Source organism: Oreochromis aureus, linkage group 23 (genome assembly GCF_013358895.1).
Source record: "Oreochromis aureus strain Israel breed Guangdong linkage group 23, ZZ_aureus, whole genome shotgun sequence".
In the NCBI taxonomy this organism is placed as follows: domain Eukaryota; kingdom Metazoa; phylum Chordata; class Actinopteri; order Cichliformes; family Cichlidae; genus Oreochromis; species Oreochromis aureus.
Window position 1 is genome coordinate 25546449 of NC_052963.1, and position 24732 is coordinate 25571180.

At 40.9% G+C, this 24732-nt stretch overlaps 1 protein-coding gene across 1 annotated transcript in view; it reads right to left on the reverse strand.

The window, feature by feature from the left end:
- Window positions 1-22312, reverse strand: part of LOC116319845 (NLR family CARD domain-containing protein 3-like) — a 29897-nt gene extending 7585 nt beyond the window's left edge. Inside the window, exons 1-8 of the mRNA XM_039606481.1 lie at window positions 21860-22312; window positions 14577-14714; window positions 14315-14464; window positions 14010-14123; window positions 8483-8561; window positions 7196-7424; window positions 5273-7043; window positions 5008-5181 (exon numbers count right to left, since the gene is read on the reverse strand). Of these exons, the coding sequence (XP_039462415.1) occupies window positions 5008-5181; window positions 5273-7043; window positions 7196-7424; window positions 8483-8561; window positions 14010-14123; window positions 14315-14464; window positions 14577-14665 (2606 nt within the window). The 5' untranslated portion in view covers window positions 14666-14714; window positions 21860-22312. The remainder of the gene's footprint in view (window positions 1-5007; window positions 5182-5272; window positions 7044-7195; window positions 7425-8482; window positions 8562-14009; window positions 14124-14314; window positions 14465-14576; window positions 14715-21859) is intronic.
- Window positions 22313-24732: the final 2420 nt, after the last annotated feature.

The following is a 24732-nucleotide window of genomic DNA, read 5'->3' on the forward strand; positions in this document are numbered from 1 at the left end:
GAATAAAAGGCTGCAAGGGGACGCTGGTTTTTTGGAGTTGGCTGGGATCAGGTGAGGATCTTGTAGCTCCAAGATCCTGATCCGCCTGGCTTCCCTTGCAAGTTTGAAACCGATCGAGCTCTGATTGTCTTGCTTTGTTCACGGGGATAAGTCTCTGAACTAGCGGGGCCTGCAAGTGCAGACCTAACAGCCCCCAGACTGTGGAACTCTCTCGCTCTGAGAACTGTGGACTCAGTACCGTAGTTTTCGGGTCATAAGCCGCTACTTTTTTCCCCACACTGTGAACACTGCGGCTTATACTGACGTGCGGCTAATGCATATTTTTTTTCATGCGGCCAAAAACATTTTGCCTGGTAACAGTAGACCAATCAAAATGATAAGTAGTCTATATCCGGTATATATTTTTATCGGTTGTTAAGAGACGTTGTAATGTTGTTTGTGCACTGTTCCGTAAAAAAAACACAAGCAACGTAATTTGTGTGTTACCGATACGTATGTATACTTAAAGGTAGCCGTGTTACAGGTGCTGTTCGAGGAAAAAAAGCATTTGCAGTATGTATTTTTGTACGTTACCATAACGTTTATGTTACCATGTTTATGTTACCTCACGTGTAATATTTCTGTGTAAATATCTCATATTACAAGTGAAACGCAAACGGCTTAATGACAGCCTTGAAGTCTTGAACTCATGGACATCACCAGATGCTGGGTTTCCTCCTTTTTAATGCCCAATGACTTTACTGGAGTGACTTTCATATGCCGTTTGTTTGTTGGCCTTTCTGTCTGAAGTTTAGTCTTCAACAAGTGAAATCCATGCTCATTTGGGTTAAGATCAGGTGACTGACTTGGCCTTTCAAGAATATTCCACTTCTTTGCTTTGATAAACTCCTGGGTTACTTTGGCTGTTTTGGGACATTGTCCATCTGTATTATGAAACACCACCCAATCAGTTTGAGTGCATTTAGCTGGATGTGAGTAGACAGTACATCTCTGAACACATCAGAATTCATTCAGCTGCTTCTGTCCTGTGTCACATCATCATACCTTTTTCTAGCCATCATTCTGGTAGATGGTGTTCTGTCCAAAAAACATTTTTTCCAGAACTGTGCTGGCTTTTTTAGATTTTTTTTTTTTTTTTCACCTAAGTCCAATCTAGCCTTTCTACTCTTGAGGCTTATGAGTGGCTTACACCTTGCAGTAAATGCAGTCATTTGTTTATGGTAGCCTTGAATATCAATACGCCTACCTCCTGGAGAGTGTTGTTTACATTGTTGGCTGTTGTAAAGGGGTTTCTCTTCAGCATGGAAATTCTGCAGTCATCCAGCACTATTGTATTCCCTGGACGTCCTAATATTGTAGCAATTTCTCAGATAGGTTTAAGGATGGCTTGTTTCATGGAGAGCTCCTTTGACCACATGTTGTCTGTTCACAGCAAAATCGTCCAGATGCAGGCACCACACCTCAAATAAACTCCAGGCCTTTTATCTGCTTAACTGATCATGACATAAAGAAGGAATTGCTCACACCTTCCCATGAAACTGCTTTTGAGTCTTTTGGTCCCTTTAAAAAGTTGCTGAAACTCCTAAACCCTTCATCCAATTTGAATATAGGTACCCTCAAATAAAAGCTGAGAGCCTACACATTATGTCCATGTTTCCATTATATAACTAATTAAATATATATAACTGTTTAGTTATATATAATATATATAACTAAACAGGTAAAAAAAAAAAAAATTTGTGGGGGAATACACTGCCCACTGTACTAAAATCCACTGAAGTGCAAGCTGTGTGTCGCATTGTCACAGGAATGTGCGTATATGAATTTGGTAATTTAGAAAATGTATAAATGTTGTTCTACTTGATTCTGATCTGCTGCTGAATCTCTTTTATGCTGATGGAAATGTAGAGTTTGATCTGTGACACACTGAAACATTAATCTCTTATTGGGCTCTTCAGTGTCTCCAAGAACCCGGGCCTGTTGCATGGTGGTACAGTGGTTAGCACTGTCACCTCACAGCAATAAGGTCGTGAGTTCAACTCCACCAACAGGTTGGGGTCTTTCTGTGTATACGTGGGTACTCCTCACACAGTTCAGAGACATGCAGTTAGTGGGGATAGGTTAATTGGAAACTCTAAATTGCCCATAGGTATGAATGTGAATGATTGCATTTGTGTGTGTTAGCCCTGCGACAGACTGGCGATCTATCCAGGGTGTACCCTGCCTCTCACTGGTGGGATGGCTTTGATGGGTGAGGCTGACAGAAAATTTATCCATGAACAAATCAGCAGGGCCAGAAGTGCCAACATGAATTAAATAAATACATAATTAAATAATTCTTTAAATGTATTATTGATAATTAAAATAGATAATAAACTAATAATGAATTACATATGTAAAAAAAAATCAATTAAATGACTATATAATTAATTAAAATTGGATATAAATAAATCTTTTAAAATGAATTAATAGAAAATTAATTATTTATTTATTTATTTAATTAATTAATTGAAATTTTTATTAATTATTAAAGCATTTCATTATTTAATTAATTTAATTTAATTAATTAGTGATGTTTAAATCATTTTTGCACCTGTGGCTCTCCATAAAATCATTGCTAGTTTCCTAAAAAAAAAATTCAAGACATGAATATTAAATGGTTAAATTATGATCATGAAAACATGAAACTATGACTGAATAAAAATTACAATTTCTTAAGCTAAAGTGCTTTCTCTGAATTGTCATGTTACTCTCAAATTTCTTCCCTAACAATAATAACATAATTACACTTTAGCCATAAGAGGGCAGTAGTATTAATACAAGTCACATGAATATAAAGCCTTAAATAACTACAGTGATTTTGACAAACAAATCAGAAGTTGATGACAGTGTGTATTTTCATGAGAGATCTACCAACCAATCACAAGTGATTTCTCTTGGTAGTTTTTCCGTGAAGTTCCTCCTTTTGAGAATTGAATAATTTCACCACATCTTTGTCAACACTGACAGTGGCAATATATCTATCCTGCCCTGTAGTCATTTATCTGTTCATTTCTGACACTTTTCTTGCACTAACAAATGTAGACTTCACAGTCCGTTAGCAGATGATAGCGTAACTACCGTAAATCAGTGAGACTGGCACTTCCTCACAGGACTAAAATTCTGATTTTAGTTCATTTTAGACAAAAAACTGTTGAAAGAGATTTCAAGAGATTCAAGAGACAGATTCAAGAGCTTATTCAAGAGCTTTATTGTCAATACAACAGTATACACAGCATACACAGTATACAGCGTACCGAAATGCCGTTTCATTCCCGTACCAGATAGTGATGTAGCAGCAGAGGCTCTCAGTGGGTCCCTGGTAAAATTATGTGAGTATGGGAGGAGGGAGACTGGCCTTCTTCGGTTTCCTAAGAAAGTGAAGACGTTGTTGGGCTTTCTTCATGTTGGTGGTGGTGTTCAGGTTCCAGGAGAGGTCATCTGATATGTGCACACCAAGGAACTTCACACTGTTGACCATCTCAACAGCAGATCCGTTGATGTGCAGTGGGGTGTGGGCCATTGAGCTCTTCCTGAAGTTAACAATCATCTCTTTAGTCTTCTGAACATTTAGAGAAGGTTGTTATTTTGACACCAGTCCACCAGGTGTTGTACCTCCTCTCTATAGTCCTCTCAGACTCATCAATGTTAGTTATGAAACCCACCACTGTTGTGTCATCTGCAAACTTGATGATGTGATTAGAGCTGTACTGTGGAGTACAGTCATATGTTAGCAGGGTGAACAGCAGTGGACTAAGCACACAGCCCTGTGGCGATCCTGTACTCAGTCTGAGGACTTTGGAGGTTTTATTTCCTATGGAGACAGGTTGGGGCCTGTAAGTTAGGAAGTCCAGTAACCAAATGCAGAGAGTGGAGTTTATTCCTAGTAGGTCCAACTTCTTTACAGCTTCTAGGGAATGACTGTGTTGAATGCTGAGCTGAAGTCAATAAACAGCATTCTGGCATACGTGTCCTTTTTGTTGAGATGGGAGAGAGAGGTGAAGAGCAGATGAGATGGCATCATCTGTGGAGCGGTTTGGGCATTAAGCAAACTGTAGCGGGTCCAGATTCGGTGGAAGCTGAGTTTTCATGTGCCTCAATACCAGCCTCTCAAAGCACTTTGTGATGATGGGCTTAAGTGCCACCGGCTGGTAGTCATTGAGGCACAGTGGAGTTCATTGGCACTGGGAAGATTTTTGTGGCTTTAGGCATGCAGGTACTACAGCTGAGCTCAGAGATGTATTTAGGATGTCTGTGAAGATGCCTGCGAGCTGGTCAGCACAATCCTGAAGCACCCGGCCAGGTATGTTGTCGGGTCTTGCAGCCTTTCATGGGTCTGCTCTGCGAAGTGTCATCCTGCTGTGGACAGACAGAGTACTTGGTTGTTGGGGGAGGGGGGCATCTTCCTTGCTCTTTGTTCTCTGCCTCAAAATGTGCAAAGAAGTCATTCAGTTTGTCAGGCAGGGAGGGATCACTGCTGCATGCCGGAGGTGTTGGCTTGTTTAAATGCCCTGCCACAACAGCTGAGTGTCCTTTGAACTTGTGAAGTGTGTGTTGATCTTATCTGCCTCTTTGATGGCCCGTGATAGGTCTGCTCTGGCTGTAGTGTAGGCTTCTCTATTGTTGGTCTGTTCAGAGCTTGCAGAATGCCGCAGCAGCGCAGTTTCTCCACCGTGTCTCCATCTGGTTGAGTTTACAGGTGTTTTCCTAAATCCAAAAGTGGTTGGCGGTTATAGAAGTGTTTGACTGTAGTTCTGACGGACATTACAGCTATATAATAAACCAGGACTCAAATAGAACCATGGTTTGGACACGGTGTGGCCGCTGCGACCTAGCGCGCCACCATCATGGTAAAATACCATGTATTTACCGTAATACCATACCAAAAGTAAGGATATGTCTGTACAAAAATAAATGTAGCTTTTATGTTGCAGATTTAAAGTCAAATCATAAACAACATAATCTCACCTAAGCGTTTCCAGCTTCCAGTTCGTAGTCTTCAGTCGAGAAAACAGTAGTGTCAAACCTGAGTCTTGCACGTTGTTGTTACTCAGGTCTAGATCTCTGAGCTCACAGTCTTCTAGTTGAAGAGAGGAGAACAGAGCTCCACATGCTCTCTCTGACAGGTTACAGCCATTCAGCCTAAAAAGATACATGTATAATAAGAAGAATGGAATAGCAAGAGTTTTCTGTTTGTAAACTGTATTTAAATGATAAAAACATCATAACTTACAGAGCTTTTTTAGAGGCTTTGACCACTGGCAGCAGCCTCAGAAGAGCCTCCTCTGAAGCAGAGTATTTCTTCAGGTCAAACGCATCCAGATCTTTTTCTGATGACAGTAAGATGAAGACCAGAGCTGACCACTGAGCAGGAGACAGTTTATCAGTGGAGAGACTTCCTGAACTCAGGGACTGTTGGATCTCCTCCACTAGAGAATGGTCATTCAGTTCATTTAGACACTGGAACAGGTTGATGCTTTTCTCTACAGACAGATTCTCACTGAGCTTGTTCTTGATGTACTGAACTGTTTCCCGATTGGTCTGTGAGCTACTTCCTGTCTGTGTCACCAGGCCTTGCAAACAAATCTGATTAGTTTTCAGACCCAAGAGAAAACGAAGGAACAAGTCCAGGTGTCCATTTGGGCTCTGTAAGGCCTTGTCCACAGAACTCTGATAGAAGTCTTTCTCTGTCTGAGAGCTTGTTTGTTGTTCTTCCAGCTGATTGACTCCAGAGTTGATGAAGGTCAGATGGACATGAAGAGCAGCCAGAAACTCCTGAACACTCAAATGGACAAAGCAGAACACCTTGTCCTGGTACAGTCCTCTCTCCTCTTTAAAGATCTGTGTGAACACTCCTGAGTACACTGAGGCAACTCTGATATCGATGCCACACTCTGTCAGGTCTGATTCATAGAAGATCAGGTTTCCTTTCTGCAGCTGATCAAAAGCCAGTTTTCCCAGAGACTCAACCATCTTCCTGCTCTCTGGACTCCAGTGTGGATCTGTCTCAGCTCCTCCATCATATTTGATCCTCTTGACTTTTGCCTGAACCACCAGGAAGTGAATGTACATCTCAGTCAGGGTTTTGGGCATCTGTCCTCCGTCTCTGGTTTTCAGCACATCCTCCAGAACTGTAGCAATGATCCAGCAGAAGACTGGGATGTGACACATGATGTGGAGGCTTCGTGATGTCTTGATGTGGGAGATGATCCTGCTGGCCTGCTCCTCATCTCTGAATCTCTTCCTGAAGTACTCCTCCTTCTGTGGGTCAGTGAACCCCCTGACCTCTGTCACCATGTCAACACACTCAGGAGGGATCTGACTGGCTGCTGCAGGACGTGTAGTTATCCAAAGGCGAGCAGATGGGAGCAGGTTCCCCTTGATGAGGTTTGTCAGAAGCGCATCCAATGAGGTGGACTTCATTGTTTCAGTCAGGATTTTAGTCTTGTTGAAGTCCAAATTAAGTCGACATTCATCCAGACCATCAAGTATGAACACAACCTGGAAGTCTTCAAGCCTGCAGATACCTGATTCTTTAGTTTCAGTAAAGAAGAGATGAACAAGTTCCACCAAGCTGAACTTTTCCTCTTTCAGCACATTCAGCTCTCTGAAAGTGAATGGAAATATGAACTGGATGTCCTGGTTGGCTTTGTCTTCAGCCCAGTCCAGAGTGAACTTCTGTGTTAAAACCGTTTTCCCAATGCCAGCCACTCCTTTTGTCAGCACTGTTCTGATTGGTTCATCTCTTCCAGGCAAAGATTTAAAGATATCTTCTTGTCTGATTGTTGTTTCTGGTCCCTTTGATTTCCTGGATACTGTTTCAATCTGCCTGACTTCATGTTCATCATTGACCTCTGCAGTCTCTCCCTCTGTGATGTAGAGCTCTGTGTAGATCTGATTCAGAAGAGTTGGGTTTCCTGCTTTAGCGATCCCCTCAAACACACACTGGAACTTCTTCTTCAGTTGGGCTTTAAGTTCACGTTTATAGAGGGGAGCAAATATTTCTGAAAATAAGTAATTCAGACTAATTAATTATTATATAATAAATATCACAGCCTTTCAGTACCCTGAAAGGATAGATGTGTGAATAGATATTGGTGCATTTCTTGAGATATTAGGAAAGATCAATATGCAATCTTTAGAGAAATTCTCTTACTGCTCTGCAGATGGTCAGCCATCTCATGCTGCTTAAGTCTCCTCAAGAAGTGTAATGTGATCTTCAGAAATGCTTCTCTGCAGCTCTTTCTTTGATCTTCATCCTCACCTTCAAACATCTCCTCATCCTCCCTCTGGCTTTTTATGGTTTCTGGGTCATCTGGACTCAGAACCTTTTTGGTTTTCTTCAGCTCATTCTTGACAAACATGGTAATGTTGTCCTCCAGCCGCTGGAAAAGAAGACCATATGAGTTACCGAGTGGTCTTTCTATACAGGCCGCTTGTTATGGGAACAGCTATGTTAAGGACCAAAAAGCTATTCAGAGAGTGAACCGTACAGCAGAACGCTGCTGCAGGGCTGCTCTCCCCTCCCTACAGAACATTTACACCAGGAGATGCTGGACTAGAGCAGCTCAGATACTGAAGGACCTGTCCCATCCCAGCAATAAACTGTTCCAACTTCTGCAATCAGGCAGAAGGTTCCGCACCATCTGAGCAAAAACAGACTGGCTCAAGAGAAGCTTGTATCCTCAGTCCTCAGGCCATCCTTGCATTAAATCAGGACATGCTGCCCCCCCCCCTCCATCCTCCATAAGTGAGTGAGACAGGACTAATTGTTACCACATTCTCATATCATGCCTGATCCTTCTGGTTTTACAACGGCACAAGACACTTTAACACACCACTCAGAAAATGTACATTCTCAGATTCAAACTGTAAATTTCCAGATTGTTTTATTTTATTTATATAATGTATATAACTCACTCACTTACTGCACATAATGTCCTCTTTGTATATATTCACTCCCTGTATATAATGTTCTTTCTCTCTTGTTTTTTTGCACAGTCGAGCAAGGTCAGGTCACATTTCACTGCATGTTGTACTTGTATAACTATGCACGTGACAAATAAACAATCTTGAAATGCACTGGTTCTTATACAGCTCTTCTATACTCTGTGCATTCAAAGCACTTTATACAACATGCCACAATCAACTATGCACATTTTTCTATGCTCAAATGCTTTTTAACTTTAACACTCTGATGGTTGCATCAGAGAGAACTTTGGGTTTAGTATCTTGCCCAGTACATTTACCAGCCAGGGTTTAATCCACCAACCGTCTGATTAGTAACTGACCTGCTCACCTCCTGAGCTACAGGCACCCCAATTGGACTGAAATCATGGAACCAAAAATCAGATTTATATTGGACACACTGACAATCCACTCGTCTACAAAGTGCAGCATAGAGGTGACTGAAAAGAACACATGTAAAAGTAGTAGTACAGACCATAAACACAGAGTCCAGCTGTGTTTGACGCTGCTGTGCAGACTGACCAGTGGAAACCTCTGCTCTCTCCTGGTCCACTCTGTGGAGGAGTAATGTATAATTAGGTCATGTTATGTCTGTCCACACACAGACGCAACCTAAAGGTCAACGAAGTGATGTTTTGATGGGTTCTGTGAATACGATGACTCCCTGCCATGGTGAAGCTTTGCTAGTCCTGGTGATCCCACTGAAAATTAAAAACTCAGTTTTCAGATGTCCGCTCAGTTTTTTTAGTCCCAACAGCTCTTATCATCTCCTGCATTAAGCTTTCCCTCCATGCTGAGATGCCCTGAAGCAAGGTACTCTCTTTGCACCAGTGGCTGGTTTGAAGTGACAACTTCCAGTGCTCGGTCAACTTTGTGTCAGGAAAAGTACATCTAATGTATCACTGTAACAAAACACTGTGTGGATTGTAGATTTTATTCGGAGAACGCAGGCATAGATTTCCAGCAAAAATAAGCACGTATTACAGATAAAACGTCCAACAGAAGCAACGTCTAAAAGGTGAAAACAAAAATCCAAAAATATGAGGGACAAACAGGGACCTATTTTACGGCGCAGGTTCAACAAACTGAGTCTAGCCATAAACTCTGAGTTAACTCTGTCGGCAGGCTTGAGTTTTCAGTTCCAGAAAGCCTGAGTTACTTCAATCAAGTCTGACTATGTTGACTTTGAGTTGTGGAGCTCAAGGTGCACCAACTAAGAAGGCCTGGAAAAGGCTGATGAAGGACAGGGTTTGAAAGCACCAGAGACCGAAGATGAAACAGACATCAGGGAGACACAGAAGTAGGAGTTGTCGGCAATTGCTACTATGTATGTATGTGGTTTTATGTCACGACGGCCAACACAGGTTAAAGGACTCAGGTGCAGACACCACTCTGAGGCTCGGAGGATCAGAGAAAAGCAAGATTTTATTTCAGTAAGCAAAGGTGACACAGGGGAAAATAGTTAAAGGCAGAAACACTAAACAAGAACAAAAGGCGAGAGGAATAAATCTAACCTCTGGAGTTACTCAAACTAAAACCTAACATGATGCTACAAACTCAGGGGACTAAGAAAGTGAGAGTAAACACACTCTATGGCAGACAAGAAACTCAATCACTAGATACAAAATCAGAATATTACTATGGGACACTATGAACAAAAGCAGAACTATGAAGCACTAAACTATACTAGAGCTATCTCAGCAATTCACTCAACAGTCATAAAACATGAAAGGATGAAACGAGTGTTTTAGCAGAGTCCAAAAGGAAAAGGTCTCTTTAGCAGGCTGAGGAAGCAGCCAGGGAACCCGACATCGGGTATTTTCTAGAACTGGCACCCTGAGCTGCGGGGCAGGAGGAGGATTATGGAGTTACGCTCACAGAGTCACTGTAATGAGGGAGAGCAAAGTTAAAGTGAGCCCCAAGCACCAGTCCAGGGAGAAAGGGCAATTTGCAATTATCTTACTTTTGCAGGCAGAGGCGAGGCTAAGGGGTAGTAAGGTCCAGGCAAGGCTAAACCAGTCCAGATTCACTCACTGGAAAACTGGGCAGGGATGTAAGCAGGTGAGTAAACCCCGAAAACAGCACGCAGACCAGCGACTGTGTGAAGGGAAGAAAAAATGACGGCGTGATCCAGACATCCGTGAGACTGCTGCGAGTAGAAAGACAAGATTAGCTCCAAAAACTACTATGATGAGAACTACTTAACTGTGGCTTCTGACGAGGAGTTTTTGTTAGTGGTGGGCGGATTGATCGAAATATCAATTGTATTGATACTAAATCGGTATCGGATCAATACTAGCTGGTGAGATCGATTATTTACTTTCAATTCCGCTCTTGTTTGCAGTGCTTTGGTTTCAGCACGAAAGAGCCAGGTCGCCGGATTAGCTGCTCCTGTGTCAGCGTAGAGCAGGCACACTTTGCTCCCCCTCCCCCCTCTTGTATTTATATTTTGCAGCGTCACGTGACGTGACTTAGATGCACAAAGCAAACAAACAAGCAAGTTGCCAGCTCAGGTTCATCAGCACACGTCACGCACAGAGAAAATACAACAGAAGAATGGCAGAGAGGAAGAGGAGCGCCGTGTGGCTGTATTTTCAAGTCGAAAATGAGACAACAGCAAAATGTGGGATTTGTAAAAAGTTTGCCAGGTATAGTGGAAACACTACCATTTTATATAAACATAAAAAAACCCATCTGTCCCATCTGCTCTGCCCCAACTCCTGAAACTACCTCAAGCTCGTCTGGAGGGGCTGCTTCATCCCCACCTGCAGCAAAAGGTGGGATATGGGAAGAATTTCACGCTAAAGTCCTAGCATCTCAGCAGCATCGGACAACTGACACTCATGCCCTAATTGAGATGCGCAGGTACACTGAGGAAAGGCCAGTTCTTTGAGTATAGGATCCACTACTTTGGTGGAAAAACAATGAACAAACATTCCCATCTCTGAGCAAACTTGCCAAAAAATACTTGGCAGTGGTTGCAACATCAGTGCCAGCTGAGAGGATTTTTTCAAAAGCCGGGCAGTTAGCGAGTAACAGACGAAGTTCATTAAAAGCAAAAAATGTTAATATGATACTGTTCTTGAACAAAAACCTGTAACCAAAACCTTTGTTCTGCACAGACTAACTAAAGGCTTTGGGAGTTGTTAAGTTGTTGACATATTATTGATATTTTCACCAGTTGTTGTTTTTGTTGTTGAGAATTTTAATTGTAATTTTTGTATTATAGTTTCTCAACAGTACTTGTTTGTTTTAATTTGTTTACTGGTTTGCATGCACTTTTTAATTAAGATTTTTCCCCCCAAAAATTGCTAATAAAGCATAGAGCTGGGCGATAGAACGATAACGATATGTATTGCGAAATAACTTTTTCTCGATAGAAAAATGAAACTATTGCGATAGACCTCATCTCTCTCTCTTCCTGTCTTCAAAAAAAAAGAACAGCCAATCCAAATTAAGTAGCGCATAGCCGAACCAATCACAGCCGCACCGTCACGTCACGTGACTTGTTACGTACAGCACAAGTGCCAAGCCGCACATGTGTATTTGTTTGGGAAGCAGCCAGCCGCCCTGCCGGCCGGTTAATGAAGAAAATGAGTGTGCCAACTAGAGAAAAATCAACCGAGAGCTTGGGTGACCAGGTTACCGAAGAGAACACAGATGACGGTTCCAATGCCGGAGAGATTGTCGAAAGGAAGGGCCAGAGAAGTTCCGTAGACTAAAAGCGCTAATTCGTCATCGAAAACAACCAGGTGAATCCCTGCGAAGCAACAACAGTCAATTGAGTCGGCTTTCTCCAGCGTCTTACCATATGACAAAAAAGCTAAGAGACATAGCGACATAACGAATGCCATAGCCTACTGTCTTGCTAAAGACATGCTACCAATAAACACGGTCGAAAATGAAGGATTCAAGCAGCTAATTGAGGTGATAGCTAAGCTATACAACAAGGAGAGATTGAGAATTTCCTTTTAGTTCTCAGTTTATTTGATATTGATTAAAGTTAGTCAATTTTGTCTGTTCTTCTGTAAAACAAACTAAGATTTATTTTTAGAATTAATATTTTCTTTCTAAGTGGAATTGAAAATTTAGTAGTCTGTTTTGTTTGTTCTATTTTGAAACTTAAATGCTTTAGCGGCTACCTTTTGTATTTGCCTTTATTTATCTGAAACTGAAGTCTCGTGTTCTTTAAGTACATCTGCCCTGTTGAACTTATTATGGGAAATAAATATTTAAATCAAAACAAGCTGCTGATTATTTCACATTTTACTTGTGAGCAACGGCACATTTAAATCTTACAAATATAGTTATTTGGCTTATATCGTGATATATATCGTTATCGCCTGAAATGAAAAAAACATATCGTGATATGAAAAAATCTTATATCGCCCAGCTCTAATAAAGCATTTTCTATTTAGTTATAAACTTTGTCCTAATTATGTCCTGGGTTTTAACTATTTAATAATAAAAAAGGAAACATCAGAAAAAACACTTAAGGTCATGAAAATTAATTGAGATTTAGCAATTCAATGACGCATCCACCTTATTTACTGAAAAGTATCCGTATCGGCAATACTGGCCCGTATTTACTTGGTATCGGATCGATACCAAAATATGCAGTATCACACTCCGCTAGTGTTTGTGAGTGCTGGTCTTAAAAGCCTGCTGGCTGATTACTCACAGGTGCACCAAGCGAGAGGAGGTGTGGCGACTCTGCCCAATGGTGGATTCACTGGCACGCTGGAAAACCCAGCACTCACTCAGACCATGACAGTTTTATTGTAGCAAAATTAAAATCAACTTCTGGTCTGGTCTTCATAGTTTCTGAGGGCTGTCCATAGAAGCCCTCTGTCCCTCTCCTGTAGGTCTCCTTGGCTTGTCTGATGCTTCTCCTCAGGTTGGCTGTGGTAGTGTTATACAGAGAATTGTTCTGATCAGAGCCTGTACTTTACTCTTCATCCAAGGTTTCCAGTTAGGAAGAACCTGGATGGTTTTGGTCACTGTCACATTCATTACACAGCACTTAACAATTACACAACACCTGCTGTTTGAAGATGGACCAGTCTGTGAGATTAACACAGTCCTGTAGATGGTGGAGAGCATCATCTGACCATGTTTTAATGACCCAGATGCTTGAAGGAGTTTGTTTCTTGTGGAGGGTGTAAGCAGGGATGAGGAGCAGATAGAGGTGATCAGATGGTCCTAGGTGGGGGAGGTGTGTCGCTTTGTAGGCCTGCTTGATGTTACTATACACATGGTCCAGTGTCTTGTCCTGACAAACTAGTTGATGCATTTATTGCTTCTGGGCTGGACTTCTGTAATTATCATCAGCATATCCTAAAACCTCCCTGAAAAGCCTTCAGTTGATCCAAAATGCTGCAGCAAGAGTATTGACTAGAAAGACAGCATATTTCTTCTCTATTGCCTTCTCTTCATTGGCTCCCTGTTAAACAAAGAATCAAATTTAAAATCCTGCTCCTCACGTACAAGGTCTTGAATAATCAGGCCCCATCTTATCTTAATGACCTTGTAGTACCATATCACCCCATTAGAGCTCTTCACTCTCAGACTGTTGGCTTACTTGTTGTTCCTAGAGTATTTAAAAGTAATCCATAAACCTTCATAAGACAAACATCTCCCCAGAACATTGAGCACTGCTGAAGTGTCATTGAAGAGGAGAAAAAACTATTTGTCCTCGTCCATCCGGCAACACCTGAAACACCAGACTGGAAGTTCCCACCTACACTGTGTTTGATGCAAAGCACAAAGGAGACACATGCTGGAGCAGCTGGAGTCCTACAGACACTCAGCCTCTTCACTACAGAAACCCCTTCTGCAACATCCATTCTTTACACTCTGACTGCTGTGTTTGTGGAAACATTCCAACACACACCGCTTCACATATGAACATAGAAATGTGTGTGAAAAAGAGCTGAACTGATATTAAACATGATGGAGGATTTATTCACATTTATTCACAACGACATTTAGATACACATTACCTCTTGGCAGGAGAAGGACATCCTCTAAATTTTTCACCAATATCCTTTGACTGATGGCTCTTTAAAGATGCACAGCTGGGCTCAGGTCCAGGAGATTCTGGCTTCTTACTGATCCTAGAAGTAAAACAATAAATGTAACAGTTTCATGAGACAGATGGAAAAACTGGAAATATTAAATTACTTACATGATGAACAAAATTACTCAAATCAGAAAAAAATGATGTAAAACAAAAAAAAAAACAATTTAAATGAGAATACTTAATCCCCCAAAACATAAACAACCAGAAAAAAAGTAAACTACTTACTCTTTGTCACATAAAAGTTCTTTTTTAAAGTCAGCACCAATATCCTTTGACAGGTCACTCTTTAAGGAAACACAGCTGGGTTCAGGTCCAGGTTCTGGACTAATTTTAGGCTTAGGTCCAGCAGACCCTGGTACACCCTGCACCTCTGGGCTTTAAAACAACATACACAAAAGTACGAGTGTGAATAATGATGGAGCAGTGATGTGAGTGCTGAGCTGTGACATGGAGAAGAGTCATGGACAGTTAGAGATGGTCATCTCACCTCTGAGCTTTGGTCTGGCTCTCATGTTCCCCACACAGAGTGGTTTTAGAGGGAGGGACTCCCTCCTCTCTGTCCTCACACTGATCCATGCTGATCAATTCACATCCACATCGGCTCACACACACTTTCTACCTTCACCTGCAGAGGAAACACAAATCATTCATGTGCTCATCAACTGAAATCCTCCTTTCCATCATGTGTGCTGTCCAAATATCAGTTGCTTCTTTTCTGCTTCATCTCAGTGTCAGCTGAATGCAGTCAGACAGCAGTGTGAGGCAGAGGAAGCTGCCATCAGCTGCTCTACTTCTACTATCAGTCCAATAGATGGAGCCATGAAGCACACATGATCACGGTTGGGAAGGTAACTTTTAACATGTATTCCACTACAGATTACAGAATACATGCCCCAACCTGTATTTTGTAACGTATTCTGTTACGTTACTCAATGAGAGTAACATATTCTGAATACTTTGGATTACTTAATATATTGTCATGCGTTTTACAACTGCATGAATGTACTATTGCTGTGTGATTTATTACTATTACTGAACGTTACTCGAGATACCAATAGCAACTAGATTTTTAATTCTTAATATAAAATGAGTAACAGTAGGGTGGACATTAGGTAAGGCTGCACTTTTTGCAGCGATCTCATATTGAAAACTATTCCGCTGGTATATAAAACAGCTCCACGGCTCCAAACCGTAGTAAAGGGACCTCTGGCTAATACGTCGGGTTCTGTGTCGGGCTCGTAGCCGAAAACTAGCTTTACTTTGTTGTCTGGGTCAACTTTGCTAGCGAGAGACAGAGAGAGGCGTTGAAAGGCTGCTCCAACGGAACTTATTGTTTTGTAGGAAAACACGAACACAGTGTACAGTTGAGTCTTAGTAGCTTACTTACAACTGGGCTCGTCAGGCACTCTTTTTGGCTGCAGTGGTTATTATTATATTTACTATATATATTATTATATATATTTCTTATATCACATGCTTCCATCTCCCGTTTCTGGTCTGTGACAACTCATACTTTTGACTCTCCTTTGTCTCCCTCCCTCGCGCTCACAGACACATAACGGGTATGGCAGTCCATTCTCCCTCCCCCTGCAGCACGGACTACACTGCCCATGAGGCTACCTTCTTTAGAGCTATGCCTGTAACACTCTGCCTATTGCCTTCATATTAAATGATTTTTTGAATAATAATTTTGAAAAAAAATTTCTTCACGTCATTTATATGAGCCGCAAGTAGAGGTGACATGGGCCGCAAGACTGAGATACAGGCATTAGAGCCTCGTTTTCTTAGGGTTTTCCACAGGTGTGAAATTAACAAAAATTGAGAGGGCATAGTCTAACATATAAAACAGGAAAAGACTGCCATGTAATCCATTTATCTCAACAAATATTCTGAATATCACCTTTTTAAACGGTAACTGTAACAGAATACAGTTACTCATATTTTGTATTTTAAATACATAAAAATATTCACTGACACACACTGCATGCTGGTGGAATAAGCTCTTATATAACTATCATTAGCTTAGTGTTTAAAGTATGTGCTAACTAAAATTAAGATGATAGTTTATTAAACTTTTAATGAAATTTGCAGACTCAGCCGTCTGCTCCTTGCTATCTAAAATATACAGGACATTGGAGTAAATTCTCAACCATCTCACACTTCTGTTTAATCAGTTTTCTGTTTGACATTTATTCAGCAGTGTGAAAACTATAACTTTAACCTCAGGCAAACCGATTTACTCAGGAACAAATAAAACACTGAAAAAAGCCAAACAATACAATTTTTAAGTTATCTAACTGACTTATATATCATGTTTAACCTGAGGAGCGAAAGACCACGGGGGGTTTGAAAACGATGTGCCGGGAGTTTGCTGTTCAAGCTGGCTCTAGAGAGCTTCGAACCCCAGGCTAGCTATCGAGCTGGTGGGAAACAGGCATCTCCGAAAACGTCGGAGCACTTTTGCAAATATGTGATGTCTTAATAAACCGAGCAGATATTTGATGTGATCGGCTGCTACATTCTTTCCTAAAAATATCTGAAAACTATTTTGTGACCCAGAAAGAGTAATAAGAGTAATATTAAAACTAAGTAGCTGCCGCCATTGCTGGAAACTGGAATTGGCTGAGCCGCACTGTGAATTCTGGGATAGGTTGGGCCACAAAGGATACACCAGATCCATCCTTCAAATCTGAGGAAAAGGAGGATGCATCTGTCGGTTGCATTTGTCAGAGTCTTTCAATTTGGCCAGCCTTCGTCACATCGCTGTAATGTAATTGACCTTCAAATGCGGCCTCCGAAGGATGTGGCTAAATTTGGACACAGCTACGATACTGGAGGCTCCTTCTTCTTCTTCTTCTTTGGTGTTTAACAGCAGCTGGCATCCTTGTATATGCATTGCTGACATCTTCTGTTTCACACTCTTAAATCCTACTACCTATTCCTGCATCTTTCAGGATCTTAGCTTCAAATGACGCACCAAACTCAAATTAGTCATCGACGTAATCGTGACTAGTAGACTAATCGTGGCAGCCCTACTCAGGATAACTGTTTCTGTCATGTAACTGGATTGCAATTTATCAGGCCTCTACCCTAAGACCTGACCAACTTGAGTGTCCCACCTGAAGGTTAAGCTTCTGCGGGTCTAGCTTTTATGGTCACTAAGGCACGCAAACCCCCTGACCACGTTAAGGTGGGAATCCCTCGGGGGGAAAACAGAAAAGCAAAAACACCAAAAAAATAAAATAAAATATTCTTCATCAGATTCTAACAACTAAAAACACAACATTTACCTTAATTGGATAGCCTATATCAAATATATTCATACCAACAATAAAACTTCTCACTATTGCCAATATGAACAAAACTAAAAATGGTAGGCCCAGTTACAAAAAGAAAAGGAGAATTTGCAAAGTCTTGGAAAATAACACTGAAAAATACAAATAAAGAATAAAATAAAATATCCATCCAGATCTTTACAATCAACAACATAAAATCGAACTTAATTGGATGGCCTAATTCAAATAAATGTGCAAAATTAAATAAAACCCAGCAACACACTCAGACAAAAACTGGCTCATCCAAAAGACAAAACTCCTAAACACAAACTTAAAAATGTAGTGTATGCTGTACAGTGTAGCGAGGAAAGCCCAGACCTCTAAGATGAAGAGACCAAACAGGGCCAAACAGGGGTAGGGTTACCTATCATCTCATTTGTGCCTTTTCCAGCGGATTATTAAGCTACTGTAGTAAATCTTGCCCATATTCAGTTTGTGGGTAATCTATTATTTTCTTTCTCAACTTCTACATTTTGACTTAAGGGGGCAGGACGTTTGTATAAGGGGGCATTGATCCCTCTTACCCCAGCGTATAGCCGGCCCTGCTTAAGCCCATTAATATTCAGTCAGTTCAACACCTCTGAATAACATTTTCAAATATTTCAGTGGATCCATGAAAAGGTTCACAATAATTATTCTTACGCAGAGAAGTGTACACACACATATTGATTTACAGTTAATAAGAAGCATCTTCCATCCAGTAATGTTTTATCGCCATAAGTTTCAGGATTAATTAGTTGATGAGTTATCACTGGGAATATACCCCTGTAAGAAGTGAAAACTAGGGGTGGGTTTTTATAATCGATTTATCGATTAAAATCGATTCTGGCTTGGATAACGTGAAATCGATTCATTAAAATCCTGAATCGATTTTTGAATATAAATTTATTTTGCCCGAAATGCCAGAATCTCAGGTGAAACCTCACAAAATTTCAACAACCACCAAACAGCTAAGACAGTAAATGAGAGCAGGTACACGGATTCTGCACAAGGACGTAAACACACAGCGCGGACCCGCGGATCAGAATCAGTGATGTCCGAAAGTCTCCTTCAATCGCATCGCTATAAGTGCAATGTTAATTTCTGCCGATAACTTCCACTTTGTTCTTACTGTTTGCTGCGGTGATGACGTCACATGATTTTACGACGGTCCTGCCGTATCAGGAGTCCGAGGAGCGCTAGGCAAGTTTTTCTCCATGAGTGCGGAGGAATAGCGATCTCCAGCCGTGTGCGTTCCTGCGCAAATGTGAGTCAAAATCCCTCCAGTTCCACGAGTCCATTTCCACTTATAGCACGGGTTGTACTTTGATGTTAATTACAGGGGGTTTATCGAGATTGATAGAGGCATGTAGGTTAGATCTGTGCACCGCAGTTGGGTTATTTAGCCACTAGAGGGCACTGAAGACCATGTAATTGCTGACCTTTCCTAATTTGGGGGCATTAGGTCTTTTCTGTTGCCTGAGATATGCAGTTATTCTTGTTTCCTGCCTGTTCAAATGGGATTTTGGGACTTTCTTATGTCAGAGCATTCAGCTGATTATATATGTAACAGTTCATTATATTGGCGTGATGTTGGGAAGTGATGATTGTTATGTTTACATGTGATAATTGTTTCTCCTTGTTTCTTGTTATTCAGAACCACACGCCTGTCCGCCCCTCCCACACTTGTTAAGTATGTCTACTGCTGTACTGTTGAGCTGCTGTGAACTTTCATTAAAGTATATCCGGACCTCACTCTCTGTGCCCCACTCTCTGACCGGAGTTTAAGTCCTGAGGGAGCTATCATCCCAGCATCCCAGAGATAACTCTGTAACAGGTGAGATGTCACCTTTCTCACCCAACGGCACGGACACGGTCGGGGCTGAAAGCCGACAGCTCGCTGATTCTGATCTGTCGGCAGGTCCGCGCTTTGTGTTTACGCCCTTTTTGCGCTGATTCTAAAGCTGTATAGTTTTCTCTCTCTCCAAACAATATTGACCGAACCAGCAGCAAAAGAAGATCCAAACTACGCTTCACATAAACATCGTCATGAATTCACTCTGACTTTTGCTGTTTTGCTTCCACCAGGATAAAATCACACTTCATGCACAGCTCTCTCTCTCTCTCTCTCTCTCTCTCTCTGTACTTCAAGAACAGTTTCCCGTCTAAAAATCTGTTTTCTGCATTATTCGCTTGCTTGTTACGCACAAGTCTACTGTTGTTTACAGTGCTGTCGCCACTGTTTTTTTTTCTTTTACATTCTTCCGAAAAGAAAACCTAATTTCTGCCGTTCAATACTGAACAAATTTAAACTTTTTAAAATTATGCAAAATGCAAAACGCTTAGCCGTGTCTCTAATAAAACCGCTGTAATGTCAGAGGTAACGTTCATATTTTTATTTTATATTTTTATTAATAGTTTTCTTTCATTTTTTGATGTACTGCAGAATATTTTTATAAAATTCCAGGCCAGGAAAACCACCTTCATGTTTTTCTGTGTTTTATCTTCAGCTACTTTGACACAAAGGCATCTGCTGTGACGCTCACACCTTTGATAAAGACTTGCGTGTGTCAGCTTCCTTTTTATAGATAAAAAAATGTAAATGTACTGATCTGAATTATAATATTTCCGACTGTCAAAATTTCCCAGATTCAAATCAAATCGAATCGCATTGAATCGAATCGTGGATCGAATAGATTCGGGACCTTGTGAATCAAAACGAATCAGTTCTAGAAATCAGTGACGATACCCAGCCCTAGTGAAAACCCAGGATTAACCCTAACCCTGACATTATATGGATAAGATCAAATCCTGTGTCATAGAACAAGCTTCAGTACGTGGATGTGGTCCAGTTACTCTTATATGTTAGAAGGACTAAGGACTGGTGCTTCCCAGTCTGCAGTGTGCCTGCAGAAAATCAACCAATGGAACCAACAAATTACAGCTGATTATTTAACACACAATATTATAGCTCACCGCTTCAGAATTAGAGCATTGAACCATTGTGATCACAGAGAAGTCTAACATCATTTTTAAAAACACACTTTGTTTTAGTAAATTTCTGAGAAAGATCCATGAAATGTACTCTGATTTATCATTTTCATTTCTAGCCAATAATTATTCACTGATTAATAAACATTCTTCATGTGCTCTTTTGTTCTGTTTGTCTATAGATGTAGTTTGTGTTTACATTGAGAGATCTTATTTTAATTTAATGGTTCAGCAACATTTTATCTGTATTTAAGAGTTTTGAATACTTTAGTGTAAAATGCTGTCAGAGCACATCTAGACTCTCTGTAGAGGCTCAACAACTCCTCAGAAATATATTCAGTGATGTTTAGAATCAGTCATATTGGGAAAAAGCTGCCCTGATGTCCACAGACTCCCCAGATAGCAAGAAGACATTGAATTGATGTTGATTTTTGACATGTTAAATTGTAACTTAACAGATGATGGTTATCTTTTGTTTTTTTAGATAATACACAGTTGTCTTTTGTTTAAGTATTGATGGTAATTTGCAGTGGTTTAGTATTGGTTGAAGTCCTGTCGATTTTCAATCATGATTTTATTGTTGTTTCAGTATTAACCAAGGCTGAAACATGATGTAAAATCAATGTCAGATTTTAGTGCTGATTCAACGGAATTGCCGGATATTGATTTAAGATTATTTCAATGAATGTTCGCTATCTGGAGCGAACATATATATTGATGACAGACTGATGATATCAGCACTCATGTTGAAGACAGTCTGTGTGGTATGAATTTATGCCTAGCTGGAACTTCAATGTCTTTAAACACAATCTTGCAGATTAAGGAAATGATGAGTCACAGACAGCTGCTTCAGGCTCAGCGGGGACAGTCAGTAACAATTGTGACTGATATGTTTAAATTTAATGAAGTTTAATAATAAAGTTTTAAAAGCTTGATGTGTTTAATCCAGTTAGTCTCTGAGTAACACCACTCCTGTGGGTGTAAACAATGAACAATACTCCGCTTTCTGTTGGAAAAGAGCCAAAAGTTTGTGACGCAGTATTTTTGTTCATTTTTTATTCTGTTTTGAATTTATGCCTTATCTATATTTAATAATAATAATCACACCGTCCGCTCTGACCCTCTATCGTCGCTTTACGCTTTCCTCCCTACAGTCTGTGTGAAAATCCCGCAGAGTGATTATAAAGACCCGGAGCTCTGAGTCTCTCCAGCGGCTTTCCGGTGCAGCTCAGGCCGGATTGAGCGTGTCAGTGAACGGGAGAGGAACGGCTCCTCTCCGCTTCCTCCATAGACTAGTGGAGGCAGGAAAAGTTACCTTCAGTCATCAGTAAGTGGATCCACAGTAACAATGATTCTGAGTTCAGTTGCTGACCATCAACTAAAAGACCTTTCACATAGGACGCGGCACTCATTCATGTCTATTCTTTGCGCCACGCAATAACGGTTTCCCGCTGCGTGGACATACCTTCGCGCGACCAGTAGAAACTGCTGCGCTAAGTTGAACCTCACGATGAAGGAAAACATTCTGTCCGAGTCCGGTGAACTTTTTGTCACAGGTTCAACGGATCTCCAGAGCCTTTTCTACGGCTCTGCGGGGAAAACCGTGTTGTGGAAACGACACACTCTTCACTGGTCGGGATAGTTAGAAAGCTTTCTTCTTCATGAATGAGCGATACATTTTTCTTATTAAACACTTGCACATAATACATAAAACACAAATTCTCGTAGAGGATACAAAGTCAGAGAGGTGAAAGTCTTGATGCAGGCGCATCTGGTACACGCAGAGCGGCCGCAAAGAAAATAAAAAGACGTACAAGCAGAGCGCGGCGGCCAGCGAAGTTTGATGCGCATGTCGCGTCCAGTGTGAAAGGGCCTTAACTCTGCTGCTGCTCTCATTCCCGGACTCTGATCTCACACACTAGCAGAAAAAAGCGAACACACTTTGGACACACCTCGTTGGTCCAGCTGTGAGTCCGTTACCGTGAAGTATGCAGTTTCACTTACCTTCCATTCATACCGAGACGATCATCTGCGACGCCAAGTTCAGGAAAAAGAAAATAAATTTAAAAAAAAAAAAAAAAAGGGAAACAACAAGGGCAGGAGGGGTTTGTGGGAACGCTGGGGCTCGGGAACATAAGTAACGGATTAGTTTATGATCAATTTCTGTGTTTGGGAGTATTAATGTTTTTAAGCATATAAATGTTTGTTGGAGGGGTTTACAGACGCTGAATCATTTTGTGTATACTCGCAGCAGAGAGAGACTGTCTCTGCTGATCAAACGGGAGAGTCTCACTGTAATGTCCCTATAGTCAGACTCTGTCTCTACATTACTGACTGAAACTTGTCACATTCACATGTGAATGTGCCTTACATGAGAGATACACTTTTCTTTTAATACTCTGCTGAAGGAATACATTTTATAAATGCAACCTGTTGAGCCTTATCTAACACAGAAGGAAGCAGTGCAATAAAGTTACAGCTAAACAAAAGTCACATGAATTTACCTGCATTCAGCTTGTGATGCATAACGTATATGTTTTTATGTTTGATCTTAATCTGCTTGACATACCTGATAAAATAAAGATTATAAAATTGATCAGTCTGTTTGAAGGCTGCTCATCACTGCCTGTCATAAGTCAAATGAATTTCACTTTTATCTGAACTAATTTAGATGTCTGCTTGAACTGTGGAGCGGCAGATAAGGATGTGGTACACACAGTGGCGGTCCTAGCCTGTTTGGCGCCCTGGGCGAACACTCCCTCTGGCGCCCCCCCCCACACACACACGCACACACACACACACACACAAAACATGTTAAGGATTGTACATTAACATAAAACTGTTGTCCACACACACATATGAAGAGAGATAGAGAGAGTATGCATAGTATGCAAACGGCTACCAAACAGCCATCATAATTCGTCATACAATGAGAACAAGACAAATCAACAATTGACAATGACTAATTAATATTAAAATCTGTAACATAATGTATTGTTTGGAGTTTAGTCTGTTACTGTTACTATTTTTACCAAAGTATTCTGATTCTGATTGTTTCAGGATGACCTGCCATTATCCAATGACACATCTGCTTACCTGTATCTTTTGTTCGTTTCTTCTCCTCTTTTCTTTTTTCTAAACTGAGCACCTGATGGCTTTGAACTTTTCTTGTCCATCTTCCATTGGTTTTAATTTTGCACTCCAGTATGAACACCCATCCCTCAACCAGAGGATCACCACAACATAACCTAATAGACCTACACCTTAGTTCACAGATTAACTTTGTCTAGGGTGTATTTCTGGGATTTCACACAACCCAGGATTCAAATCATGAATACATAATGGGCTTGGCTTTACAACATTATGAATGAAATGTGCTCTATCTGGAAGCAGCAGGGCTCTCCTCCCCTTTCGATGGGTTATGTGTGAGACTTTAAATCCTCAAACTGTAAATTATAAATTTTAAATTGTTATTGATCCCTTTATCCCGAGTCCTAAAGTGTATATTTATTTTCTTACTCTATTGTTCGTTTATTTGCACTGCTGTAACTGGAGCCTCGTCGTCTCGTCTCTCTATATACTGGACTGTATGTAGCGGAGATGACAATAAAGTTTACTTTGACTTCAGCAACGCGCAGGCGCACCGAGGGCTCTCGCGCTCAGTTTTCGTGTATAGAATTTCGAAAAAACATCGGTGCAAATTATAAGTCTGTATCATAATGTCTGCTGTTTTCGTGTTTGTTGTTTTGTTTTTATTTTGTTTTATTTTGCGAGTTGGTTATTAGATGCTGCTCCAGCCAGCCAGAGAATCCCCGCCGCCCGCCCTCTCCTCCCTGTGCCGCAAGCAGCAGGCGCACCTCGCAAACGGAGGCGCCCTTACTCCCAGCAAATGGGCGATAGAAAACCGATCGGTGCCTATGACATTCCCAATATGCGCTGGCTGCCGTCGGGCAGCATGAGTCTGAGCATTTTTTTTTTTTTTTTTTTTTGCCGATGCCCGTGATGCGCCCATCATCACGATGCCGCCCGGGCAACCGCCCGTGTCGCCCGTATCTAAAACCGCTACTGGGTACACAGGCTTTTGTAACATTTTATTGGACTTGTATTAAAGGAAAATGAACAAATGTACAATGTTGGTGAATAAATAAAATTCCATATAACTTTTAAAGGATCATTTAATTCTTCAAACATCACCACAGACAAGTTAAAATCAAATTCTCATTACATCATTCAAGTAAAAATAAATATCAGGATGAACCCTGGCTGCTCACCAAGAGCTGAGCAGTTTGTAAATTCATCTTTTAAGTCATGCAGTGATTCCTCTCTGATATCACAGTT